The sequence below is a fragment of the Rhinolophus hipposideros genome, assembly GCF_964194185.1.
Source record: "Rhinolophus hipposideros genome assembly, chromosome: 21".
In the NCBI taxonomy this organism is placed as follows: Eukaryota; Metazoa; Chordata; class Mammalia; order Chiroptera; family Rhinolophidae; genus Rhinolophus; species Rhinolophus hipposideros.
In genome coordinates, this window is record NC_138067.1 from 43,457,629 (window position 1) to 43,478,390 (window position 20,762).

Here is a 20,762-nt window from a genome sequence, read left to right on the forward strand (position 1 = left end):
TTCCTCTAAAAAGTTGTTTTTGTCTTTTTTAAATAATGTGAAAATGCCACGCAAAGGTTTGAACCAGAGGCCCCTCCAGGGGCCAAGCTGGAGCAGGGAAGAAGAGACGCGATATGGGGGGTCCAAGTCCCCGAAGCCTACAGCCCCCGTCTGGAGCCTTGAGTGGGTGAGGCGAGGCCTCCACTGTGCCGAGGGGCTCCAGGCCCAAGAGTTCAGTTCAGTTCCAAGAAAGGTGGCTCTCCAGGGAGGGGAGAGGGGTTTTCTGCCTCATTTGGCACCAAGGGGATTAGGGCGGTCAGGGGAGCCTTCTGGGAGGCTGGATGGTGGGGGGCCAGGGCCTCCTGTTTGGCACGTGGTTGGGGACGGGGAGAGCCCAGCCTCAGGGGCCTCCCCAGAGGCGGCGTCTGTGGTGGTGGCAGTGGCTCCATCGTCCACAGATGATTCTACTCTCAACCCCTCTTCTGGGGGTGCAGGGGAGTCAGGTCTTCGGATGGTCAATTCTCCACGGGGCCTGAGGACAGAGGGAGTAGAGAGAGAAATGGAATTCCTGGGTAGATAGGCTCATGGCTTCTGGCTCATTCGGAGTGAAAGCAAAGCCCTCACTGTGGCCGTCCCTTTTCTGTCCTCATCTATCCCCTACCCCTTCACTCACTCTGCTCCAGCCACATTGGTCTCCTCACTCTTCCTTCCAGGCTCTAAGCACAGTCCTATCCCAGGGCCTTTGCACTTGCTGTTCCCACTGCGTAGGACCCCCTTTCCTTAGCCTTTCCCATGTAACTCAAGTACCTCCTCAGATGCCTTCCTCAGCCATTCTCCGTCAAGCAGGTGTCCTTTCGCCCCTCCTAGTCATTCTATCACATTGCACTATGGTTAATTTTCTTCATGTTTCTCCTTGGGGATAATCCCAGTCATTACTGAAGAACTTCCTGTCTGCCTGTCCCTCTGGAATGGAAGCTCAGGAAGGACAGGTCTGTGTTTGGTTACTGTTGCATGCCCAGCATCCAGCACAGGGCCTCCCACAAAACACCCTCTCACCAAATTTCCCCATGACCCTCCTCTCGCAGTGGAAGGAATTCCCCTTGTTCCATTACACAGATCCAGAAAATCAAGGTCTGTGGGGTGGAGAATCTCACCAAGGGCCGCACACTGGGCGCCCTCACTCTCCATCCCACGTCTTTCCTGAGTGGCCTGGGTCAGTCACTGCCCTCACTCCCCATCTCTGAGCCTAAGTTTCCCTCTCTTTAAATGGGGAGCATGACCCTCATGTCCTTTTCAAAGGAGTGGGGAGACTGGGTTATGTGGCATCACTCAGAATCCAGGGAACATTTGTTAAGTGGGCAGGGCCACGCTGAGCATAAGGGTCTGGGGAAGAAAGGGGCCCTACTGGGCCTCCCCACTGTGGTTCTACGTAACAGACAGGCTCCGCAGCTCCCCAGCCCAGCTGCAGCGGGACTAGCTGTTGATGAGTGAAGGGACTTGAGGTTTCGCACGATCTGGCCCTCCCTCTCCCATCCTGGTGATTAAAGGTGAAGTCATTTTCTCTGCTGGCTCCGAAGCCTCAGCCATGACTCACCACTTGGCTGGTGTCCCCACTCCCTGGAACCCACCCCACCCTGTCCTCATGGGGTCCTCAGAGAAGGCTTCTGGGAGGAAGTGACATTTGGCGTGAAACCTGAGGATGTAGCAAGTGAAGAGTCAGCCCTCACACCTGTCCTTCCTGCCCTTGACTCGGAGTGTTCTCACCTCTGGCTCCTGGCCCCTGACCCCAGCCTCACAGCCTCCAGTCAGCCCCCAGGTGGCCCCAGGGGGGTCCTCCTACACCCAGGACTGATACCACCCATGCCCTGTCACAGCCCTCCCGTGGCTCCCTAATTCCTCAACCCACCCTCAAGACCTACAGGGTCTGCCCTGCCCCCTCTCACCTCGCTCCCCTCTATGTAACCCCCAGACACACTGCTGCCCTTCTGTTCTTTAACTGGCCAAGCTCCCTCCTGCCTCAGGCCGTTTGTGCAAGCTGTTCAGTCTGCTAGCTCACTGTCGCCTTCCCCTTCACCTAGTTAACAACCAACCCTCCAAGTCCCCAGTTAAATGACACTTCCACTGGGGAGACAAAGCCCTTGCCTCGTGTCATCTGCTTTCTCAGCAACTACTGCGGGACTGTGGGGTCAGTGCATGTGGGTGGGGCGGGGTGGGGCTCATGGATCTTGCTCAGCCTGCAATCCTGGGACTAGCACAGTGCCTGCACACAGCCTGTGCTCAATAAACATCTACTTAATTAAGCACAGTCACAGCTACCAGTTTAGAGGCCACTGCTTCGTGATCAGGCTCCATGCTTCCAGCATGGGGAGGATTAAGCCAGGTAATCCCCTCAATCCGGTTATCATTCCCCCATTCTACAGATGAGAAAATTGAGGCACAGAGGAGATGGACTCGCCTTATATCACACAGCTGATAAGTGTTAGGGCCAACACCTGGACTCGGGTAACTTTGAGAAAGCAAGAGTGGAACCCTCCCTGAAAACGTCTGCACCTTCTACCTTCTCAGTCTGTCCAACAGGAACACGCGCGCACCTGCCTGGCCCAGGGTAACGTAAACCCGGCATCCAGGGGTGTTCTCTGGCACGGCAGCAGGGGGCAGCAGATAGCCCGTGACAAGAGAATTGGCTCTGCCCTCCTCTTCTGTGAGAACGGCCTTCTCTTTGGGACAGTCAGAAACTAAAGGTGACGTGCCCCTTTCGCAAGGTGGTGGTGAGGGTTAGCGATATGGCGTACGTGAGACACCACAAGAAATGCACTTGACAAACACTGACTGAAGACGCCATGCACTCTGAGGCCAGGCAGCCGGGTTATCCTGGCTCCTCATTCCTCTCTGCCTCAGTTGTTTCTTTTGTAAAATGGGGATCAGACGAGAATCCACCCCATGAAGGATTAAATGGGTTAAGATGTAGCAAGCACATGGTAGGGGTCTCTGTGAGTGCTTGCTGTTATTATTAGCAGTGCTACCATTATTGTTGTTGCTACGGGTCTCGCTGGTCCTGTTTTCTGCTCCGGTTCATACTACCCAGCTTTGAGCACACTGGTGTCCTCGCTCTCCTTGTCTGCCTCTGATCAACGAGCGCCCCTGCAGGCAGGTGGGGTCAGGATCCCGAAAGTGACAGGCAGGAGCCTGTCCCAGAGACGGGCAAAGATGGGTAAGACTTGGAGGAGATCCTGACAGAAGGGTTTGAAACTGAAGCTCAGAGGGGTATGAGTGCCCAAATTCATCTTGACGGACACCACTTGGTCTGAGCTGGTTCCAGAGTTGGGTGGAGTCTCAAGGATGAGCCAAGAGTGCTGACAGAAGGGAAGGAGGAGACCGAGGAGAGGGAGGCAGGGAAATTCAAAAGTGGGGACAAGAATGTGGGGAGAGACAGATAGGGACAGAGAGAAATCGGCAGAGGTGGGGGCTGGGCGGAGAGTCGGAAGCACTGTACCTGCTGCGGGCCGGGCGTCGGGGGCCCGGGTGGGGGGCCCCGGGGTCTCCAGCGCAGGCGAGACGGAGAAGCGGGAGAAGCACAGGGGGGGGCCTGGCGGGGGCAGGAGGGGGAAATCCTCCGCCCATTCGAAACTGCCTCCTAGCGGAAGGAGGGGTGACGGAGGAGAGGAGGACGCGGTCAGACCCTCAGACACTTCTGGAGCACCCCCACCCCAACTTCAGATCCCGCCCTCCGACCCAACATTCTCAGGCCCCGCCCATCGCTGCGTGCGCCAACAGCTCCATCCCCAACTTTGCCCCGCCTCCAGGCCCCGCCTCGCCCCTCACCAAAGCCGCTGTCGTTGCTGGGAAACCCATCTCCGGGGGTGGCGGGGTGGGGAGGCGTCGGGGGCGCTGGGGGCGTTGACGGGTCCATGTCCCCCTCGGGAGGGCCCTGGACGCTCAGCTCGTTGGTTGGCGTCTCCTGTGAAGGCAAATTAGGGGAAACGAGAGGTGGAGAACCGTCACATCCCACCCACTGCATCCCAACACGCAACACCCTCTGCTAACATTTCTGGGGCTTCAGGCCTCCGAGTTCACTACTGCAGGCTCTGGAAAAGACTGGATTCCCTAATCTGCCTTTGAAGTCTCAGGCCAGCCTTAACCCCACCCCCGCCCGAGGCTCCTACCACCATTCCCCGTCCCCACCCACACACTTAAGGCCTTCCGGACTGTGGAGCCCCACCCACAGCTAAGCAGCCCACCGCAGGAATTCTCTCCTTGCTCCTTAAAGCGCTGCTTTCAAGGCAGCCCCGAACTCGATACTATCTCCGTAAGTCCCGCTCCGTCTCAGTGACCCCTACCTACCTCCGAGATATCGACAGCAGGAGTCTAAATTCTGGCCCCAGAACTACCTGCTGTTATGGTCCTCCAAACCCCCACCCCATCCCACGCACCTCCTGCCCCTTCCCTAAGCCCCTAAGCCTCGCCCTCCGAAGTGGCTCCACTCCAGCCCTCCAAGCCCCATCCTTTTGTTATAGTGACCCAGGCTCATGAACCTGTTGTCACTCATCTCAGGACTTCAGCGGGGTTTGCCCCGCCTCAGGTTCATCTAGATACGGCCTCAGTCTACAAGCACCACCTCCCCTTTTCTCTTCCACACTATTGTATACCCCCAGCGCTACTTGCACAGTCCTCAACCCATCTCTTTAGGCCCCGCCCCAGTTCATCAGCTCAGCCCATCCTGAACCCACTCCGAACCATCTTAACACTAGAAGTCTCATCTCTTAAGCTCTTCCTACAGCCTCTCCATGGCCCGCCACTAGTGGGTAAGGCCTGCTCCATTCTGAGCCAAGCCCTCGGCCTCTAACACCGCTAGAGCACTGATGTACAAACCCCTCCCCAAACCTCACTAGGCTTCGCCCTCACCACTCAGGCCACGCCCCAATCGTCTCAACAGTCGCTCGCTAGCAGCTCCAGGCTCCGCCCCGACTACCAGGTGTCCACCTTTCCAGATCCATTCTCAAGCTTCAGGCCTTTCTCTCGCATTCTACCACCCTCCCCCATCACAGGCCTCGCCCCGCCCTCACCCCAGGACCCACCCCAGCTCTGGGCTGGGTCCATCCTCCTGGCCCCGCCCCACCCCCGACACACTTCCAGCCACTCTCTCCCCAGGCCCCGCCCCGCCCCCGAAGACCCCGCCCCACTGTGGACCCGTCCCCGACACCTGCGCCCTCCGGGGCAACGCACCTGGTCGAAGAGGTAGACGGTCACGTCCCCGTGGAAGGAGACCATCTTGCGTTTCCTCTCCAGCTCGCTGTCCTCGGGCTCGTCGGCCCCGCGCGGAGATTTGAGCAGGCCCCGCAACGGGCGGGCCGCGTCCGCGTCGGCGCTGCTCACCACGACGGGCACCGGGGCTGCCCGCGCCCTCCCGGGGCCCCGGGGCCCCGCTGCCGCGTCCGCCGCCGCCTCCTCGTCCTCCTCGTCCTCGTCCTCGTCCTCCCCGTCCTCCTCCGCCGGCCCCGGCGCCCCCGCCCCGCCGGCCTCCCCGCCAGCCGCCCCGGCGTCCGCGCCCTCCCACGGGGGCCGCCGCGGGCCCGGCCCCGGGAACGGCGTGAGCGTGAGCGGCGGCAGCGCCAGCGAGAGCCGTGAGAGCTTGGCTGCGAGGGGAGAGACCCGGTGAGCCCGTTCCTGGGGAAACTGAGGTATGCTCTTCCACCTAGCTATGTGTCCGCAGGTAATCTCGGGCTACAATTTGGGCCTCAGTTTACCCCTTGGTGAACCCAAGGGCTGCACTGGGGCCTTTCTCCACGCAGAGAGGGAGATCTTCCCCTGACTCCAGTGCTTAACCCTCCCCATTGCTCCCCAGTGCCAACTTGTCCCCGCAGCCCACCATTGCCGCCAAGTGCCCAGGCTCTGCCGACCTCGCCAGGCTGTATCCTCACCTCATTCTGGCTTGACTTCCATCCATCTACATGGATCACCTCCCCATTCCTCCAACCTTTGCATAGGCTGTTCCCTCTGCCTGGAACTTCCTTTTCTAACTCAGGTCCTATTCATCTTCCTGTTCTGTCTGGGTTTTCAAAGCCTCAGAAACTCTCCCAGGAGGTCATCAGGCCAGACCTCCTACTCTGCACCCCATAGCACCAAGCACCTCTCCTGAGCAGAAGTTATATGTCAGCATATAACAACGTTTCTGTGGTGATGTGATTAATGTTTGCCTTGCCACAGAGCAGACTGAGTACTGCTGGTTATGGCTATATCCCCCAGCACACAGAAGTACCCAGTCAATATTTGTGGGATTAATGAATGAATGTTCCCTGCTCTGTGGTGTTGACCAAGGCACTTTCCCTTTCCAGCCCTCTATCACCAGACAAAATGGGGGTGTCTAACCAACTCCAGGTCCCCTTCCCTGCCCTTAGACCCCCTCGTCTCAACCTGCTGGGGGGAAGGACTTTAGATCCCTGGAGAAGAAAACCTGGCTTTGAATCCCAAGCCTACCCTGCTTGCTTGCCGTGTGTCCCTGGGCAAGCAGATCCACCTCTCTGAGCCTGTTTCCTCACTGGTAAATGGACAGGGGCCACTCATTCCTCCATTAGTGCATAAGTGAACTGTGTGCCAGGCCCTGTGGGGGTGATGGTGGGGATGAGAGGAGGATCAGGGCGAGGCAGGGAGAAAGAGGGATGTGGACCAGGACACTCCCCCTCTCATTCACTCCTCCAGCTTCACTTGCCTTTTGCTATTCCCTGAACAGACTTAGTTAGTGCCTGTCTTAGTGCCCTATACCTGATATGCACGTGGCTTACTTCCTTCACGTCTGCTCAAAAGTCACCTCCATACTTAGGCCTTCCCTGACCACCCATCTCAGGGTGATGGGGTGGGGAAGGGGCAGTATAGAGGGAGCCATCTGTGGGTACACAGAGGAAGGACAGGATGACAGCCTTTAGAAAACAGGAAGACTTCCCAGGGCAGGAGCAATTTAAGTGGGGTCTTGAAGAATGAGTAGGAGTTCACTGGTTAAAGAAAAAAAAGCAGGCTATTCCCAGCCTCTTCTCACCCAGCAACACCAACCCCCTTACCCCACCCCAGATCCTCTGAGGTATCTTAGCTGCTCATCCCCTGACATGCTGCTGGTCTTTCCTGACATAGATGGTAGCAAGCTTCCTCCAATAGCCTCAAGTTGATGGTAGTGTTCTAATACCAGGAACTTTGAGGAAGGAAAGTTCTCTGCCCAGCCCCCTTCCTGACCTTTCTGTCCTGAGCCACAGGCTCCTCTGGGGGATGGAGATGGAAACCTTCCCTCAAGTGTGGCTGTCAGTTTGCTGATGTAAAACAGGGACCAGTCATTTATAACTTTCATACCAGTATTTACGGAATTCAGGACTCCAGGTGATTCTGGTGGAACTACAGACCCTATGTCTACATCTAAATAGGGCCATTTATCTTTACTCTCCTTTTATCATCTCTTAAATCGTCCTCTCTCTGTGACAGAACACTTCCTGTGTTCCGACCCAAACTCAATTTCCAGAAGAGGCATTTCTTCAGCTTCCAGGTCACCAATACCATGGAGACAGGGCCTGAGGATCCCTGGGTCCCCCTCACAGAACCTGGCACACTCCATGCCTCAGCTTGTTGGGAAGTTGAAACCAGAGATCACACGCTGGCAGCCCAGCCCACAGATAAGCTTCGTTTGAATTGGTTTCAACATTTAAAACACTCAAAACTCTGGTTTAAAAGGGAAAAACAGATTTGGCAATTCCGGGTGGGCATTCCTGACTGGAGCTGAGAAATGGCTGCATTTCCTCCCCAACTCCCCACCCTACCTCTCCCATCCTCTTTCATCCATTCCTCAATACTGTCTGGCCCCCATGGACATCAGAGTTTGAGACCCTGGTTTATGTGAATTGCAATAATAGAAGCAGAGTGCCAGGCACTGGGCCAAAGGCTGTGGAAGTCCTGACTCTGATCCTCACAACAACCCTATGAGGTAGGTGCTATCCTTGTCATCCATTTTTTTTGGCAAATGGGGCAACTGAGACACAGAGAAGATCTTTTCCCCAAGGTCACAGCGCTAAGGAGGGGCAGAGCCAGGATTTGAGCCCAGGTAGTGTCTGCACCTGTTATGGCCAGCCTGACCTGTCTGCTACCCAGGAGCCCGAGAATCTCAGCTGTGCTCCCAGGGCCCCCAACATGCTCCCAGCAGCCTCCTCACCTTTGATCTGCTCGCTGTTCCCCTGAGGAGGTCCCAAGTCCAAGAACAGTCGTGGCATCTCGGGGCCCTTCCTCTCTGGCTTGGGGGGGTCCCCGTCTCCGCTGGGTGCCATGTCTCCGCCGGCCCTGCTGTCTGGCACCCCGGGCTCTCCCTCGGAGGCCACCTCCGGCCTGGCTCTCTGGAGCACTGGCTCCAGCCTCCTCGGCTGTGCTTCCAGTGGCAGAGGCGGAGGTGGCTGTGGCCTCGTGCTGTCTACCCATCCGGCCTTTGCGTCCACGCCGCTTCCGAGGCCGCCGCCTGGGGCCATCCCCATGCCCACTGGGGCTCGGCCCCCACTCCCGAGGTCCAGCCTCCCAGCCACGGGGGCTCTCGATGCCCCCCCAGTCTCGGGGGTTCTCCTCTCGGTCCCCAGTCCCAGCCCCCCGCTCCTGGGGGCTTGGCCAATGGGGCCAGGGGCTGTCTCCCCTCCGTTCTGGGGCAAGGCCACTGTGCTGGGCGTGAGGGCTCTCTCCAGCGAGGTCTCTGGGGCTGGCTCCCCGATCGTGGGGGCTGGACCCCCACTCTCGGGCATCTTCTCCCAGGGCCCTAGGGCTCTCCAAGGCCCAGTCTCTGGCAGCCTCTCCGTGTTCCTGGGAAGTCTCAGTCCCCCATTCTCTGACACCGTCTCCTCCATCTTTGGGGGTGTCAGTCCCCCATTCGCCAGCACTGTCTCTTCTCTCTCTGGGGACCTCAGCTCCCCATTCTCCAACACTGTCTCCTCCCTCCTTGGGGGTGTCAACTCCCCATTCTCCAGCACTTTCTCTTCTCTCTCCGGGAACCCTGGGCCTCCATTCTCCGCCACCTTCTCCTCGATGCCCGGGGCTCTCTGTCCCCCGTTCTCCAACACTGTCACCCCGTTCATGGGGACGCTCAGGTCCTCGTTCAAGCTTGGGGCTTTCTTCCCGTTGCCCAGGACTGTGGGGTCCCTGCTCGGGCCCAGGGCTTTCTCTCTGTTCCCGGGGCCTCTCCCCACCTTCCTGGGTCCCATCTCTCTGGGGGTCGCTGCCTTCTCCCCCAGGAGGTTCCTTGTCACGTCCTCCCGCAGGGACATCAGCAGCTGCTCGGTGCTCACTTGAACTACGAAGGTTGGCTTCTCCCGGGTCCCCTGAAGTGCGAGGGGACCCGGGTCTGGGGGCGGCCGGGGCGCTCCTGGGTCGGGGGGCTCGGGGGGAGCCCGTGGTCGAGGGACCCCTTCCTCCTCGGCTGCCCCCCCGCCTGGGAAGGCTCCCTCGGGGGAAAAAGGAGTCTCGGTCTCGTAGCCACTGTCCCCTGGCTTGGGGCCCGGAGATGACAGGCCTGACCCGGGACTGGCCACGGCCGAAGGGGGGTCGGGGGACACGGCGGGGTCCACGGGGGCCCGGGGAGGTGGCGGCGGGGGGGGGGGAGCGGGAGGTGGCCCCCGCCCGGGGTACTGGGGCGCCGCCGCCCCCATGAGGGGGTCCAGAAACTCGGGGGGGGCCGAGGAGGGGGGGGCCATGGGCAGGTCGGCCAGGGAGCCCCGCTCTGCCCGCAGGGATGAGTCGTCCTCGGGGGCGTGGGGGCAGCCAAGAGCAGGGTGGCCCCCCCAGCCAGCGACAGCATCCCCCCGCTCCAGGGGCAGGCAAGAGCAGGCCCCCTCGCGGCTGCACAGGGGACAGGGTAGGTGACTCCGGCGGCTGGGGCCACCCCCAAGGCTGCTGCTGTCCTCTCCTTGGGAGCTGCCCTCCTCCTCCTCTTCTTCCTCCTCAGCCCACGCGGCGGCCCCCCGCTCACCCAGCACCTCGGCAGGGTCTCCTGCCAGGGTCTCCCCAGCACCCCGGCCCTCTGGGTCCCAGCCACTCAGGAGGAAGCTGCCTGATGATGAGGACTGGGCCGGGAAGGACCGGGGTCCAGGGAAGAGAGGGGAGGCCCAGGTCTCAGACACCAGCTGGGGGACCTCAGAGGGAGCCTGGGGGGGCTGGGGAGCAGGAACTCCTGGGTCCAGGGGGTCCCAGTCATTGGGGAAGAGGGGCTCAGGTGGGGAGCCGTGCTCCTCCAGGCGGATGTAGTACTCGCTGCTCACGGAGGGGCTGCGGGCGCTGATAACAGGCAGCACACTGGGTGTGGACAGCGCCTCATAGAAAGGGTTAGAGGGGTTGGCGTGGGGGGCTGGGGGCGCAGAGGCTGGCTGCCAGGGGGGCGCCCCTCCACCCCGGCTGGCCCCCCGCCGTGCCTTCTCCCACAGGCACTCAAGGTTGAGGCCACGGCTGCTCTCGGTAACCGTGAGCACGTCGTCAGGGTCAGCCCCAGGGAAGCCATCCAAAAGGGGGAACGGTGAGGAGAGGGTCCCTGGGCGGGGTGCGCTGTGGGTTGGGGGCCAGGGCCAGGGGAAGGGACCATCTCGGGGTGGGGGTGGCGGGGGTGGGGGCCGCGGGGGCCGCTCAGAAAGCAGGTAGGTGAGCTGCAATTGGAGATCAGAGGCCGAAGGGCGCTGGGCAGGCGGCCGCCAGCAGGACTGCAGGATATCGTACCTGGGGGTAGAGGAAGGAGGCAAGAGTAGGGCTCATGGGGTGGGGGGGCACTGGGGGCAGGCAGAGACCAAGAGAAAGGGGGGCCAGAGACCCAAACACAGAGGGACAAAGACCCAGAGAGAGACACAGAGATCCAGACGGAGATAGATCGTGAGAGAGAGGGCTAGGGGCCTAGAGAAAGGGAGGACGGTACAGCCGACATGAGGAAGAGATGGTTACGGCAGCCTTACTCTGGGCTACCAGTGCTGGTGTCAGAGATAAGTAAGCAGCAGGGGTCTTCTAGGGTTATAGAAACTCGGGTTCAAACACCAGCTCTGTCACTCCATGCCTCAGTGTCCCCCCTCCACGTAGCAGATGCTGCCAGAAGGGGTGGTGAGATTGCGGGTGGTGTGTGAAAGGTGGGGGGTTCTGGGACCACCCTCTGGGGGATGTGGAATGTCTGGGGTCTGGGGCAGGCCCTGCCCTCACCAGTAGTCCGCATAGGGCAGCTTGAGCCTGGGCCGGGCCAGCTTGACGTGCTGCTGGCGGACGACAAAGGCCAGGACCTCCTCATCTGACAGGTGGCGGTAGGGCTGCGCCCCAAACTCAAACAGCTCCCACAGGGTCACCCCCAGGGACCTGCAGGGAGCAGAGGGCAGAGAGGTCAGAGCCCCACCCTGACCCACCTGGGAGCCTCCCCTCTAGGCCTCAGTTTCCCCATCCGTGGAACTAGGTGACAACCTGTAACCCTTCCTCCTGCCTTGCCCTCCTGGGCCCCTGGCCGCCCAGGCCCCTCACCAGATGTTGCTCTCTCGGCTCTGGTCCACAACCATGAAGGTCCCATGCAGCTCCCCAAGGAGCTCGGGCGCCGCCCAGCGCAGAGGGATCCACAGGCGCTCGGGGGTCAGGTAGTAGTCCTCCTGGGGGGCCGGGCAGGGTCAGGCTGGTTGGGACACCCCCACCGCCCCCAGCCCTGAGAGACCACAGCTCTCACCTTGTAGTTGCTGTGGGCCAGCCCATAGTCTCCAATGCGCACGGTCAGGTCGGAGGTCAGCAGACAGTTGCGCAGGGCCAGGTCGCTGGGTGCGGGCGACGGGGGGCCAGATGAGGAGGGGGAGGCATGGGGCAGCCCACCCCCAGGCCAAGACTCCTCCCCTTTCCAAGCCCCGCCCTTTTCCTTTCCCTCACTCCTCTCGGCCCGATTCCACCTTCCTTGATTCCACCTTCTCTTGACTCCTCCCCTCTCCTGACTCCCCGCCTCTCCTCTCCACACCCCTCCAGTTTTCTCCTTTTGCATTTGCGATTCAGGCTTTCTCCACTCCTTAAGCCACTCCGCTGTGGCCTCACCTCCCACCCCGCAGCCTGGCCTCCTTCCTCTAAGGTAAGTAGTGCCCCCCCACAGTCCTCCCCAGCTGCCACCTGTGCACGTAGTTGTGGGAGTGGAGATGCGCCAGCCCCCGGGCGATCTCCAGGCCCATCCTCTGCAGTGTCCGCAGGTCTCGAGGGGGCAGCTCAGGGGACAGACCCTCCGGGGGCCGCTGAGCCCGGAGGTAACGCTTCAGGTCCCCCTGGGAGAAAGGGCAGGGAGGGGTCAGTACCACCAGCCCCTCCCAGGCATCCACACATCCAGCCAATCCGAGGCAAGGAGGGGGGCAGCCCCTGCACTCTGGGCGGCCCCTCTGAGCTTCAGTTTCCCCCTGCTGCTTATAAGGGGGGAATAAGAGCACTCACCTCGCCTGCTAGTTCAGTGCGCCCCACACCAGTAGAGTGAGTGCTCACCTACAGTCAGCGCCCAGGAACTCTTAGCGCTTATCACACAGATGTCGCTGTGATGATGATGTTATTGCCAAAGATTCCTAGGAGCCCAGGCATCCCCCGCCCCCACCAGTCCAGCTCCCCACTCCACCCTCCCCCACAGACCCTCACCAGTTGACAGAACTCCATAATCAGCAGAAAAGGCAGTGTCTCCACACAGACGCCCAGGCACTGGAGGACATTGGGATGCTGCAGGCTCCTGGTGGGGGGGGGGGGGAACTAGGTCAGGAAATAGCCCCTTCCATCCAGCCCCAGCCCCCTTGTCCCATGCCAACCGCCCAGCAAAACCAAACTATTGCTTCAGTCTCTTTACTCTCAGTTTCTTTACCTCAGGTTTCCCCACCACACACACACCCCTTCCGCACGCCCAGTCTCAGGACTGCCCCACTGTCCCCCAGTTCCAGAGCCAGACCCCCCAGGTGACTCCTTGCCCCTCCTTCCTCCTCACCTCCGCCCAAACCTCGCTTCCCCATCCCCTCTTCTCCTCCCAGCTCCAGCTCAAGCCTCCTCGTCACATCCTGGCCTGTCTTCTCAGCCCCCTCCCCACCTTCCTGCCTCGTGTCTCTCCCTTTCAGTTTGGCCCTGACCGGCCCCTCTCTCGCTCACGGCCCTCCATGGCTTTCCAGCATTCCCAGACAGAGCCTGGCTCGCTCCTTGGGTTTTGCTGCCCCTGGCTGGCCCCACTGCCCTCCCCAGCACCACCTCTCACCCTGGTGTGCCTCTCCCAAATACTCAGTTGCCTGCTTAGGTGCCTTTGCAGTTACAGTTCTCTCTGTGGATTACACCCTGCCCTCATCAGGCCTCCTCATCCCTCAGGTCTTAGTTTCAATATCATTTCTCCAAGCAATGTCCCTGACCCACCACACCAGGAGATGCCCCCTCCTTTCTCTAGGCAGCGAGCCCCGCTGGAACAAGGATTTTGGGTGTTTTGTTCACATAGCTGTGTCCCCAGTGCCTTAGATCAGTAGGTTTTCAATAAAAATGTGCGGAATTGGGCTGGCCCGGTGGCTCAGGTGATTAGGGCTCCATGCTCCTAACTCTGAAGGCTGCCGGTTCGATTCCCACATGGGCCCGTGGGCTCTCAACCACAAGGTTGCCCGTTCAACTCCTTGAGTCCCGCAAGGGATGGTGGGCTGTGCCCCCTGCAACTAAGATTGAACACGGCACCTTGAGCTGAGCTGCCTCCCGGATGGCTCAGTTGGTTGGGGTGCGTCCTCTCAACCACAAGATTGTGGGTTTGACTCCCGCAAGGGATGGTGGGCTGTGCCCCCTGCAACTAGCAATGGCCTGGAGCTGAGCTGCGCCCTCCACAACCAAGATTGAAAGGACAACAACTTGACTTGGAAAAAGTCCTGGAAGTACACACTGTTCCCCAATAAAAGTCCTGTACCCCTTCCCCAATAAAATCTTTTTTAAAAAAAAAAAATGTGTGGAATGAAGGATTTCACCTTGCGACCTCGCCTGGGGGCCTGTGGGAAGACTGAAACAATCTGGGCTTGTAGCCCAGAGCCTGGTGCAGGGTAGAGGCTCAGTAAGTTATGTTCCTTCTGGGGCCCGGCAGAAAGCAGGGGCTGCTGGTGCACTGCAGGGCCAGTGGCCCGGCCCCAGCCGTCTACTACCTGCACTCCAAACTTCTCCACTTGGGAGAACAGTGCCTCCCGCTCCTGCTTCTACTAAGCATGCGGCATGTGCTGGGCCTTGAAAAATGACTGGAGCCTCCAATGCAGGAGATTTAGGATGGCAGATGTAGAAGGAAACTTGGGTTCACTGCACACCTACTATTCTGAGCCAAGGCCAGCCACTTCTGTTATCAAATCCTCCCAACAACCCTGTGAGGCAGGATGAAGTTTCCCATTTGATCCAGAGGAAATGGAGGCTCAGAGAGGTAAAATGACTTGCCCAGGGTCACACAGCTGGGAATGGTGGCAGAGTTGGGATTTGATCTTGTCTCTGGTTCGCTCAGTCTACTGAGGGCCGATGGCGTTTGTGCTTGGGTGACAAGAAGGAACCTGAGCCATGAGTGTAGTTCTGCACTCTCCAACAGAACTTTCTATGAAGGTGGACGTGCTCTAGATACGAGCTAACATGGGAGTCACTGGCCATATGTGACCACTGAGCACTTGAAATGTGGCGAATGTAGATGAGGATATGAATTTTTAATTTGATTTCATGTTATTTCACATACATTTAATATGTGGCTAGTGGTTACCAGTACAGACCTAGGGAGAGACAGGCAAATAGGCAACTAAGCAGATGGAAAAACTGACAAACTAGGATACATGTTATGAAGAAAACACATGAATTGATGTGATTGATACAATGGAGGATCAATTCTAGGGCCTGCCTTAGGGGTTTGTGTGTGTGTGTGTGTGTGTAAGGGAAGGCCTCTGAGCTGAAATCTGAGGAAGGGGAGTACCCCATCCGAAGGTGGGGGCTGGGTGAGTCAGGAGTGATATTCTCGACTGAGGGAACAGCAAGGACAAGCCAGGGGGGAAAGGCCGGGGTCCTGAGGCAAGAAAGAGGCTGATATGTGGGAGGGTCAGAAGGCCAGGGTGCCTGGAGCAGGGCTCCAGCGGCAGGAAGGGAACCGGGTCAGGCCATGCAGGGCCTGTGGGCTGTACAGAGGAGTGGGACTTTGTCCTGTGGGCAATAGGGAGGCATGGGAGGTTTTAGAGCAAGGGAGTGATAAAGTCCAATGTCTGGGTCTCTCGGGGTAAACCCCACTTTTAAACTTTCTGTTATACACCCTTTCCATGACAGGGAACTTACTACCTCACATGGCACTTATCTAGTAAATATCAGAGTGAAAGAGAGACCAAGGAGGGGAGGAACAGGGTCCTGCCTTCCCAGACCTCCCAGTCGAGTGGGGGGATCTGCTCTGGCCATTTTGGGTGCCTATTCAGGGCACTGGCCTGTGATTGACTCCACTCTTCCTCATCCAGAAAGCAGGAACCTGAGGGTGTACCCCAACACAGTAATGGGATGTACCCCACCCCATTATGTGCTCAACACAGTAATCTCACATCCTCTCAGCTGTCCTCTACCTGAGAACCCTCAGGCTTTCTGGACTCCCTTTCCAGTTGAAGATACTGATGTTCAGAGTAGAGAGGGCAGGTCTCTAGCTCAGCGTCTGTGCCCTCCCCTTGCCCTCTTTTTCCTGCCTCTCATTTCACGTCCCAGGCTCTGTCCCAAGAAAGAACCTGAGGCTCAGAAAGGGAAATTCTCTTTACTGAGTGGCATTGCCCGGAAGAGGTAGATCCAGGATTCAAACCCATGTTCGACCCCACACTATACTCCCCCCACTCCCAAACGTTACTTTCATGAGGCACAAACTTGGATATTGGGGCCTCCAGGGCCCACGTCCACCTTACCTGTATGGCTGTGCTTCCGAGATGAACTTGCGCTGCTCCAGGGGCCCTGCACTGGCTCGGAGCTCCTTCACCACCACCTGGGCTGGGGTGTAGTCGGAGAAAATCTCCCCCAGGATCACCTGGTCCAGGGGACCCAGCAGTCACCACTTGCGGTTTCCCCAGACCCCTCCCCAGGGACCACCTCCATCCCACCTTGACTTCCCTGTTCTTTCCAACCTCTCCCTTCATGTCCCACCACCCTCATCCCCCACCAGATGCGGTGTGAGAGACTCACGGGCCCAGAGTCCGGTGGATGCAGGGACGGATGGAAGGATGGACAGACGGACGCGAGGAGAGCCGGGTGGCGAGGCGGAGTGATCAATGGAGTGAGGAGGTAGGCGCTGATCGACAGATGTGGGGGGATGGAGGTGGGCGGGAGTGGGTGAGAGGTGGACAGAGGTGAGGGTGATGGTGGGCTGAGGGGGCAGCAAGAGGAGGTGGGGGGCAGATGAGAAGTGGTGGGAGCAGGGGGGATGGACACAGAATAGCAGCACAGCCCCAGATTGTATGGAACCCCTGCCTCCCACCCCAGCCCCACTCACCTTCCCAAACCAGCCACTCCCAATCTCTTGTAGGTAGCTGAGATGCTGGCGGCTAAGCCCCAGAGGGGTGGTCATGTCTGGGGGGGCAAAAGGGGGAGGCCCCTGAGCCTCTCTCCCTTTCCAAGTGCCACTGACACCTCCCAACTTAGTGGGGACTGGGGTAAAAGCAGACACCAATCTCTTTCCATTGGCTGTCCCCAACATTCCAATGATAGGACCTCAGTCTCCTCATTGGCTGCCTGCAGCTTCCAGCACCCAATACTTCCTTCCCTTTGGCATCCCAAGATCCTATGACATGACTTCAGTCTGCCATTGGCTGTCTCCGAGATTGAGATCTAGGCTTCCCTCACCATTGATTGCCTCACAAGAATCCCCAAATCTGGTTTTGGATTAAGCAATCTCTTCCACCAAGATTACTCTGACTCCTTCTAGGGTCAAGATTCTGGGGCTCCTACCCCCACCTTTCCCCTTGGCTGCCTGGGGCCTCAGCTCCCTGGCCCCTGAGGGAAGACTCTCAGGATCATACTATCCTAGTCAGGGTGCCAGGCAGTACCTGAGTGTGAAGGCTGCGGCGCAGGCATCGGCAGGGAGACCTCAGCCAGAGGGAGAATATAGACATCAGGCAGCGACTGTGAGGAGGAGGTCTCCTCCGCTGGGGGAGTGTACTCCCCAGAACAATCCTCCCCTTCAGGGTTCTCAAACTCCTGGGGCCAGAAGGGGTGAGGAGGGGAGAACACAGGGCTGAGACATGCCAGCATCCTTCTTATCAGTAGGTCTTCCCATCTTTCTTACGACTGTCTCCCGCAGCCCAATTTCCACCCCAAGCCTCCGGATCTTGCCATGACTTCAGGACCAAAGGAGCTCTCGGACTCGGACTCACTGCCCCTCTCCCTCACCAACCACCTGGGTTGGGGGAAAAGGCCTTGCTGGAGTCTTCCTCCCCACCTTGAACACTATCATGCACCTCACCTTGAAGCCGACATCGCCCCGTTTGCAGCACAGACAGGTGAGGAGGAGGAAGATGAAGGCCAGTAGGCCGGAGCAGGAAATGAGGACCACGGCGTAGGGAGGAGCCAGAGGGGCCCGGCCCAGGGCGAATCCATCTGTGGGCACAGGGCTGGGCTGGCGTCCCGGCTTCAAGCCCGTCTCCCGGACTTCGTGCCCCTTCCATCCGGGCCAGTCTGGACTACAACTCCCATGATGCCCAGTAACCAGGGGCCCCTTGTCAGAGGAGCCGGATGGTCCAGAGCATTGTGGGAGTTGTAGTTTGGAGCCTTCTCAGGTGGTTGGGGGTGGGGTCTCCTCGCCCCAAGCTGGGGACCCCCCCACCCCATCACATCACCCCAGTCTTGGATGAATTCCAGTGAGGATTGAGGGAAGGAGGAGTAATAGTGGAGCCTGGACCTCCCAGAATTTACAATACGCTCCCATCGACAGCCTCATTATCCCCTGTTTGGGGAAGAGGATGAACCCCTAACTGCAGGCTGGAAGAGGATTCTTGCCCCATGCTGGAACCCCCTCGTTAAAGGGGTTGAGGCGTGTTTCTTTTAAGGACGCTTGGAGCACACACATGTCCTCTGTTCCCAACCCAAGCCCCTGAGCAGGGAACCCCGCGAGCCCTGGGTCTCCCCAAAGCTAGAGATAGCCTCCAGAGCTGTGTCCGCCTTAGAAATAGTATTCCTCCCCGCGGCCCCCTATTCTCCCAGAGGCCCCGTCCTTACGGGTTCCCTGCACACACCTGCACACACATATGCGTGCACACACACATGTTGCCCAAACGGACCCCCTCCCCACCCAGCCCCCAGCCTTCCTCCTACAGGCCCTGCTGACAGAAACACCATCCCCTCGGCTCCCCAGGCCCTGGTTCGACTGCGGGAAGACATGCACACAGGTGATGGAGCCGGAGCCCCGCGGACAGACTCCCGGGCAGGCCGGGGTGAGGGTGGGGGCCGCTGGACAGCCGGATGGCCGGATGGACTCACCGGGGTGGGCCGGGGACGCCAGGCAGCCGGAGGCAGAGACGGCCGCGAGGAAGATGAGGACGCCGGGGGCAGGCATCTTGCCGAGGATGGAAAGGAGGTGGAGGTGGTGGCGGCTGGGGAGGAGGGGGGGGCGGGCCCTCAGCCCCCAGCCATGGGGACCCGCGCGACCCTGGCCTCCCCCCAGCCCAGGAGAGGGGCAGGAGATGCAGGACAGGGGGAGGGAGGGGCTGCTTACTGGCTCAGGTACCCCCCTCCCCCTCTTTGAAGGGGCAGACAGATGAAGGGATGGAGAGGACAGAGGAGAGGAGCTGGGGAGCCGGGGTTGCTGGGGTTGGGGGGAGAGGGTAGGATGGGGGGGCGAGAATGAGGGCCCCGCCCCCGAGGGCAGCCTGGATTGGGGGAGCAGAGAGCCTGTCAGAAGAAGGGTGGGAGGAGGGAGGATGGAGCGTCGTCATGGCAACTGGCTCCCCAGTAGCATTGGCTGCCAGGAGGGAGGGGAGGAGGAGGGACAGACAGGGACCAGCAGACCCTTGGAGGGGGGTGCAGGGCCCACAGTGCCTGGCCCGGACACCACTGTGACATGCCACCAGCACGGACACGTGTGCTCCACGCCAAGATGCAGATGTCAGGCAGGCATACGCAGCCCACACATGGCTGACACACGTCGCAGAGACCCTCATAGACAAGCACATCATATACAAAGGTGGACAGCCATCGGCAGACGGGGACACGTACACGTCACACACAAAGACGCGAGGATGATGGGCTGCACTGAGAACGCACAGGCAGGCCGTCCCCCGGCACAGATGCACCGGGCTACGCAGGAACGGCAAAGCATCACAACCACACATGCCACAGATCAAGTAAAGTCCCAAATACACAGACACGCATGCCACAGACAGAGATCCATGCAGACACCACGGGGACATGCTGAGGCACACAGTCACAAACACACAGACAAATGGGTAACAAAGAACACCCATGGACTCAGCATCACACACAGATACACACAAACATGCACATCGCACAAATACACACAGGCGTCACTTTCAGAGACACGAAGACACACAACATGCACACATACCACACACACAAATACATACAGACACACAACAGATACATGGAGAGACAAGCACATCACATACACCAGTACACACAAACACAACATACAAGCCCATATATATAGACAGAGACATAAAAGATACACATCTCTCACACAGACCCACATTTCACTCACCTGAATACACACAGAAACACATGGACAGGCACAACTCATACATGGATATAGACACACACAACACATTCAAAGAATCACAGATGCATACAAAACTATACAAATCACACATAAAAATACATATAAATACATATAAATACATCACACACTGATAGACATATATCGTAAATATACTCAGTCACACCCATTATACATACAAAACCACAGACACACAACACAAGCACACACATCGAATACATAGACATAAGGATATTTGATACACACATCACATAAACACACATGGATACACACTTCACAAATATACACACATTTCATAAAAGGTTACAAAAGACATATTACTCCACCGTAGTCACACATCACATACACAAATACACACAGCACACATAACACATACCAGAATGCACAACACATACGAAGACGTAGACACGCATCACAAATACCCACATTTCCTAAGAAGTTACACAGCCATTACACAGCCAGACACTTCACACAAAAATACACGATCATATTTTATTTTATGTATTTATTCTTATGAGCATTTACTCTGCACCAGGCATTGTTCTCAGCGCTTTACACATATTACCTTTTAATCCTTACAGCAGCCCTCTGAGACAGGTATTTTTATCATCCCTATGGTACAGATGAGGAAACTGAGACACAGAGAGGTGCAGTCACCTGCCCCAAGGCATGCAGCCGGTAAGTGGCAGGGTGGGGACTGGAACTGGGTCTGTCTGGGACACAGACAAAACAAGACAAGGACACACATATCACGTGCCAGGTCGCCGCCTCGGGGGTCACACCGCACCCCACAGCATCCCGAACCGCAGACACCCGGCAGCACAGACTCCCACCCTGCGTGCGGACGTCTGCGCGGTCGGTGAGCACCTGCGATGCGTCCCTCCCGACCGGCGCTGCGCATCTCAGACGCAGCCTCACAACACAGCGCAGAGGCAACTCAGACACCCTTTTCCCGGCACCCGGTCCCTGCCCCCCACCAGGGGTCCAAGACCCCCAGGAGTCCAAAACGCGCAGCCTTGGCCTCTTGGCGCGCCCAGGACAGGCGGCTCACAAACCCCGCAGTGCGCAGCCCCCACCTCCCACCCCCATC

At 58.6% G+C, this 20,762-nt stretch overlaps 1 protein-coding gene and 1 long non-coding RNA gene across 7 annotated transcripts in view; one reads left to right on the forward strand and one right to left on the reverse strand.

The window, feature by feature from the left end:
• LMTK3 (lemur tyrosine kinase 3) lies at window positions 1-20,538 on the reverse strand. Of its 6 annotated transcripts, none has more exons than XM_081030613.1 (17): window positions 20,430-20,538; window positions 20,238-20,284; window positions 18,421-18,533; window positions 17,408-17,541; window positions 16,992-17,142; window positions 16,439-16,515; window positions 15,858-15,976; window positions 12,598-12,685; window positions 12,091-12,239; window positions 11,666-11,750; window positions 11,470-11,591; window positions 11,161-11,310; window positions 8,165-10,692; window positions 5,203-5,612; window positions 3,802-3,937; window positions 3,473-3,613; window positions 1-511 (listed from the first exon to the last, which is right to left on the reverse strand). In XM_081030613.1, the coding sequence occupies exons 3-17, from the start codon at window positions 18,494-18,496 to the stop codon at window positions 495-497; spliced, it is 4,383 nt and encodes a 1,460-aa protein (XP_080886739.1). In that variant the 5' UTR covers window positions 18,497-18,533; window positions 20,238-20,284; window positions 20,430-20,538; the 3' UTR covers window positions 1-494. The 6 variants fall into 6 exon arrangements, with proteins under 6 accessions (XP_080886739.1, XP_080886742.1, XP_080886741.1 ...); XM_081030616.1 differs by having other exon boundaries at window positions 18,421-18,496; window positions 20,430-20,537; XM_081030615.1 differs by having other exon boundaries at window positions 18,421-18,496; window positions 20,238-20,486.
• LOC308489463 overlaps window positions 20,239-20,762 on the forward strand; it is a 13,652-nt gene continuing 13,128 nt past the window's right edge. Inside the window, exon 1 of the long non-coding RNA XR_013992102.1 lies at window positions 20,239-20,350. This is a non-coding gene — a long non-coding RNA (uncharacterized lncRNA). The remainder of the gene's footprint in view (window positions 20,351-20,762) is intronic.

Excerpts from the sequence above, each read along its gene's own strand:
- LMTK3 (XM_081030613.1), bottom strand. The coding sequence starts at position 18,496 with ATGCCTGCCCCCGGCGTCCTCATCTTCCTCGCGGCCGTCTCTGCCTCC. Across the intron at positions 17,542-18,420 it reads GGCGTCCCCGGCCCACCCCG|ATGGATTCGCCCTGGGCCGG; the intron begins GTGAGTCCATCC and ends CTGTGCCCACAG. Across the intron at positions 3,614-3,801 it reads CAGCAACGACAGCGGCTTTG|GAGGCAGTTTCGAATGGGCG; the intron begins GTGAGGGGCGAG and ends TCCTTCCGCTAG.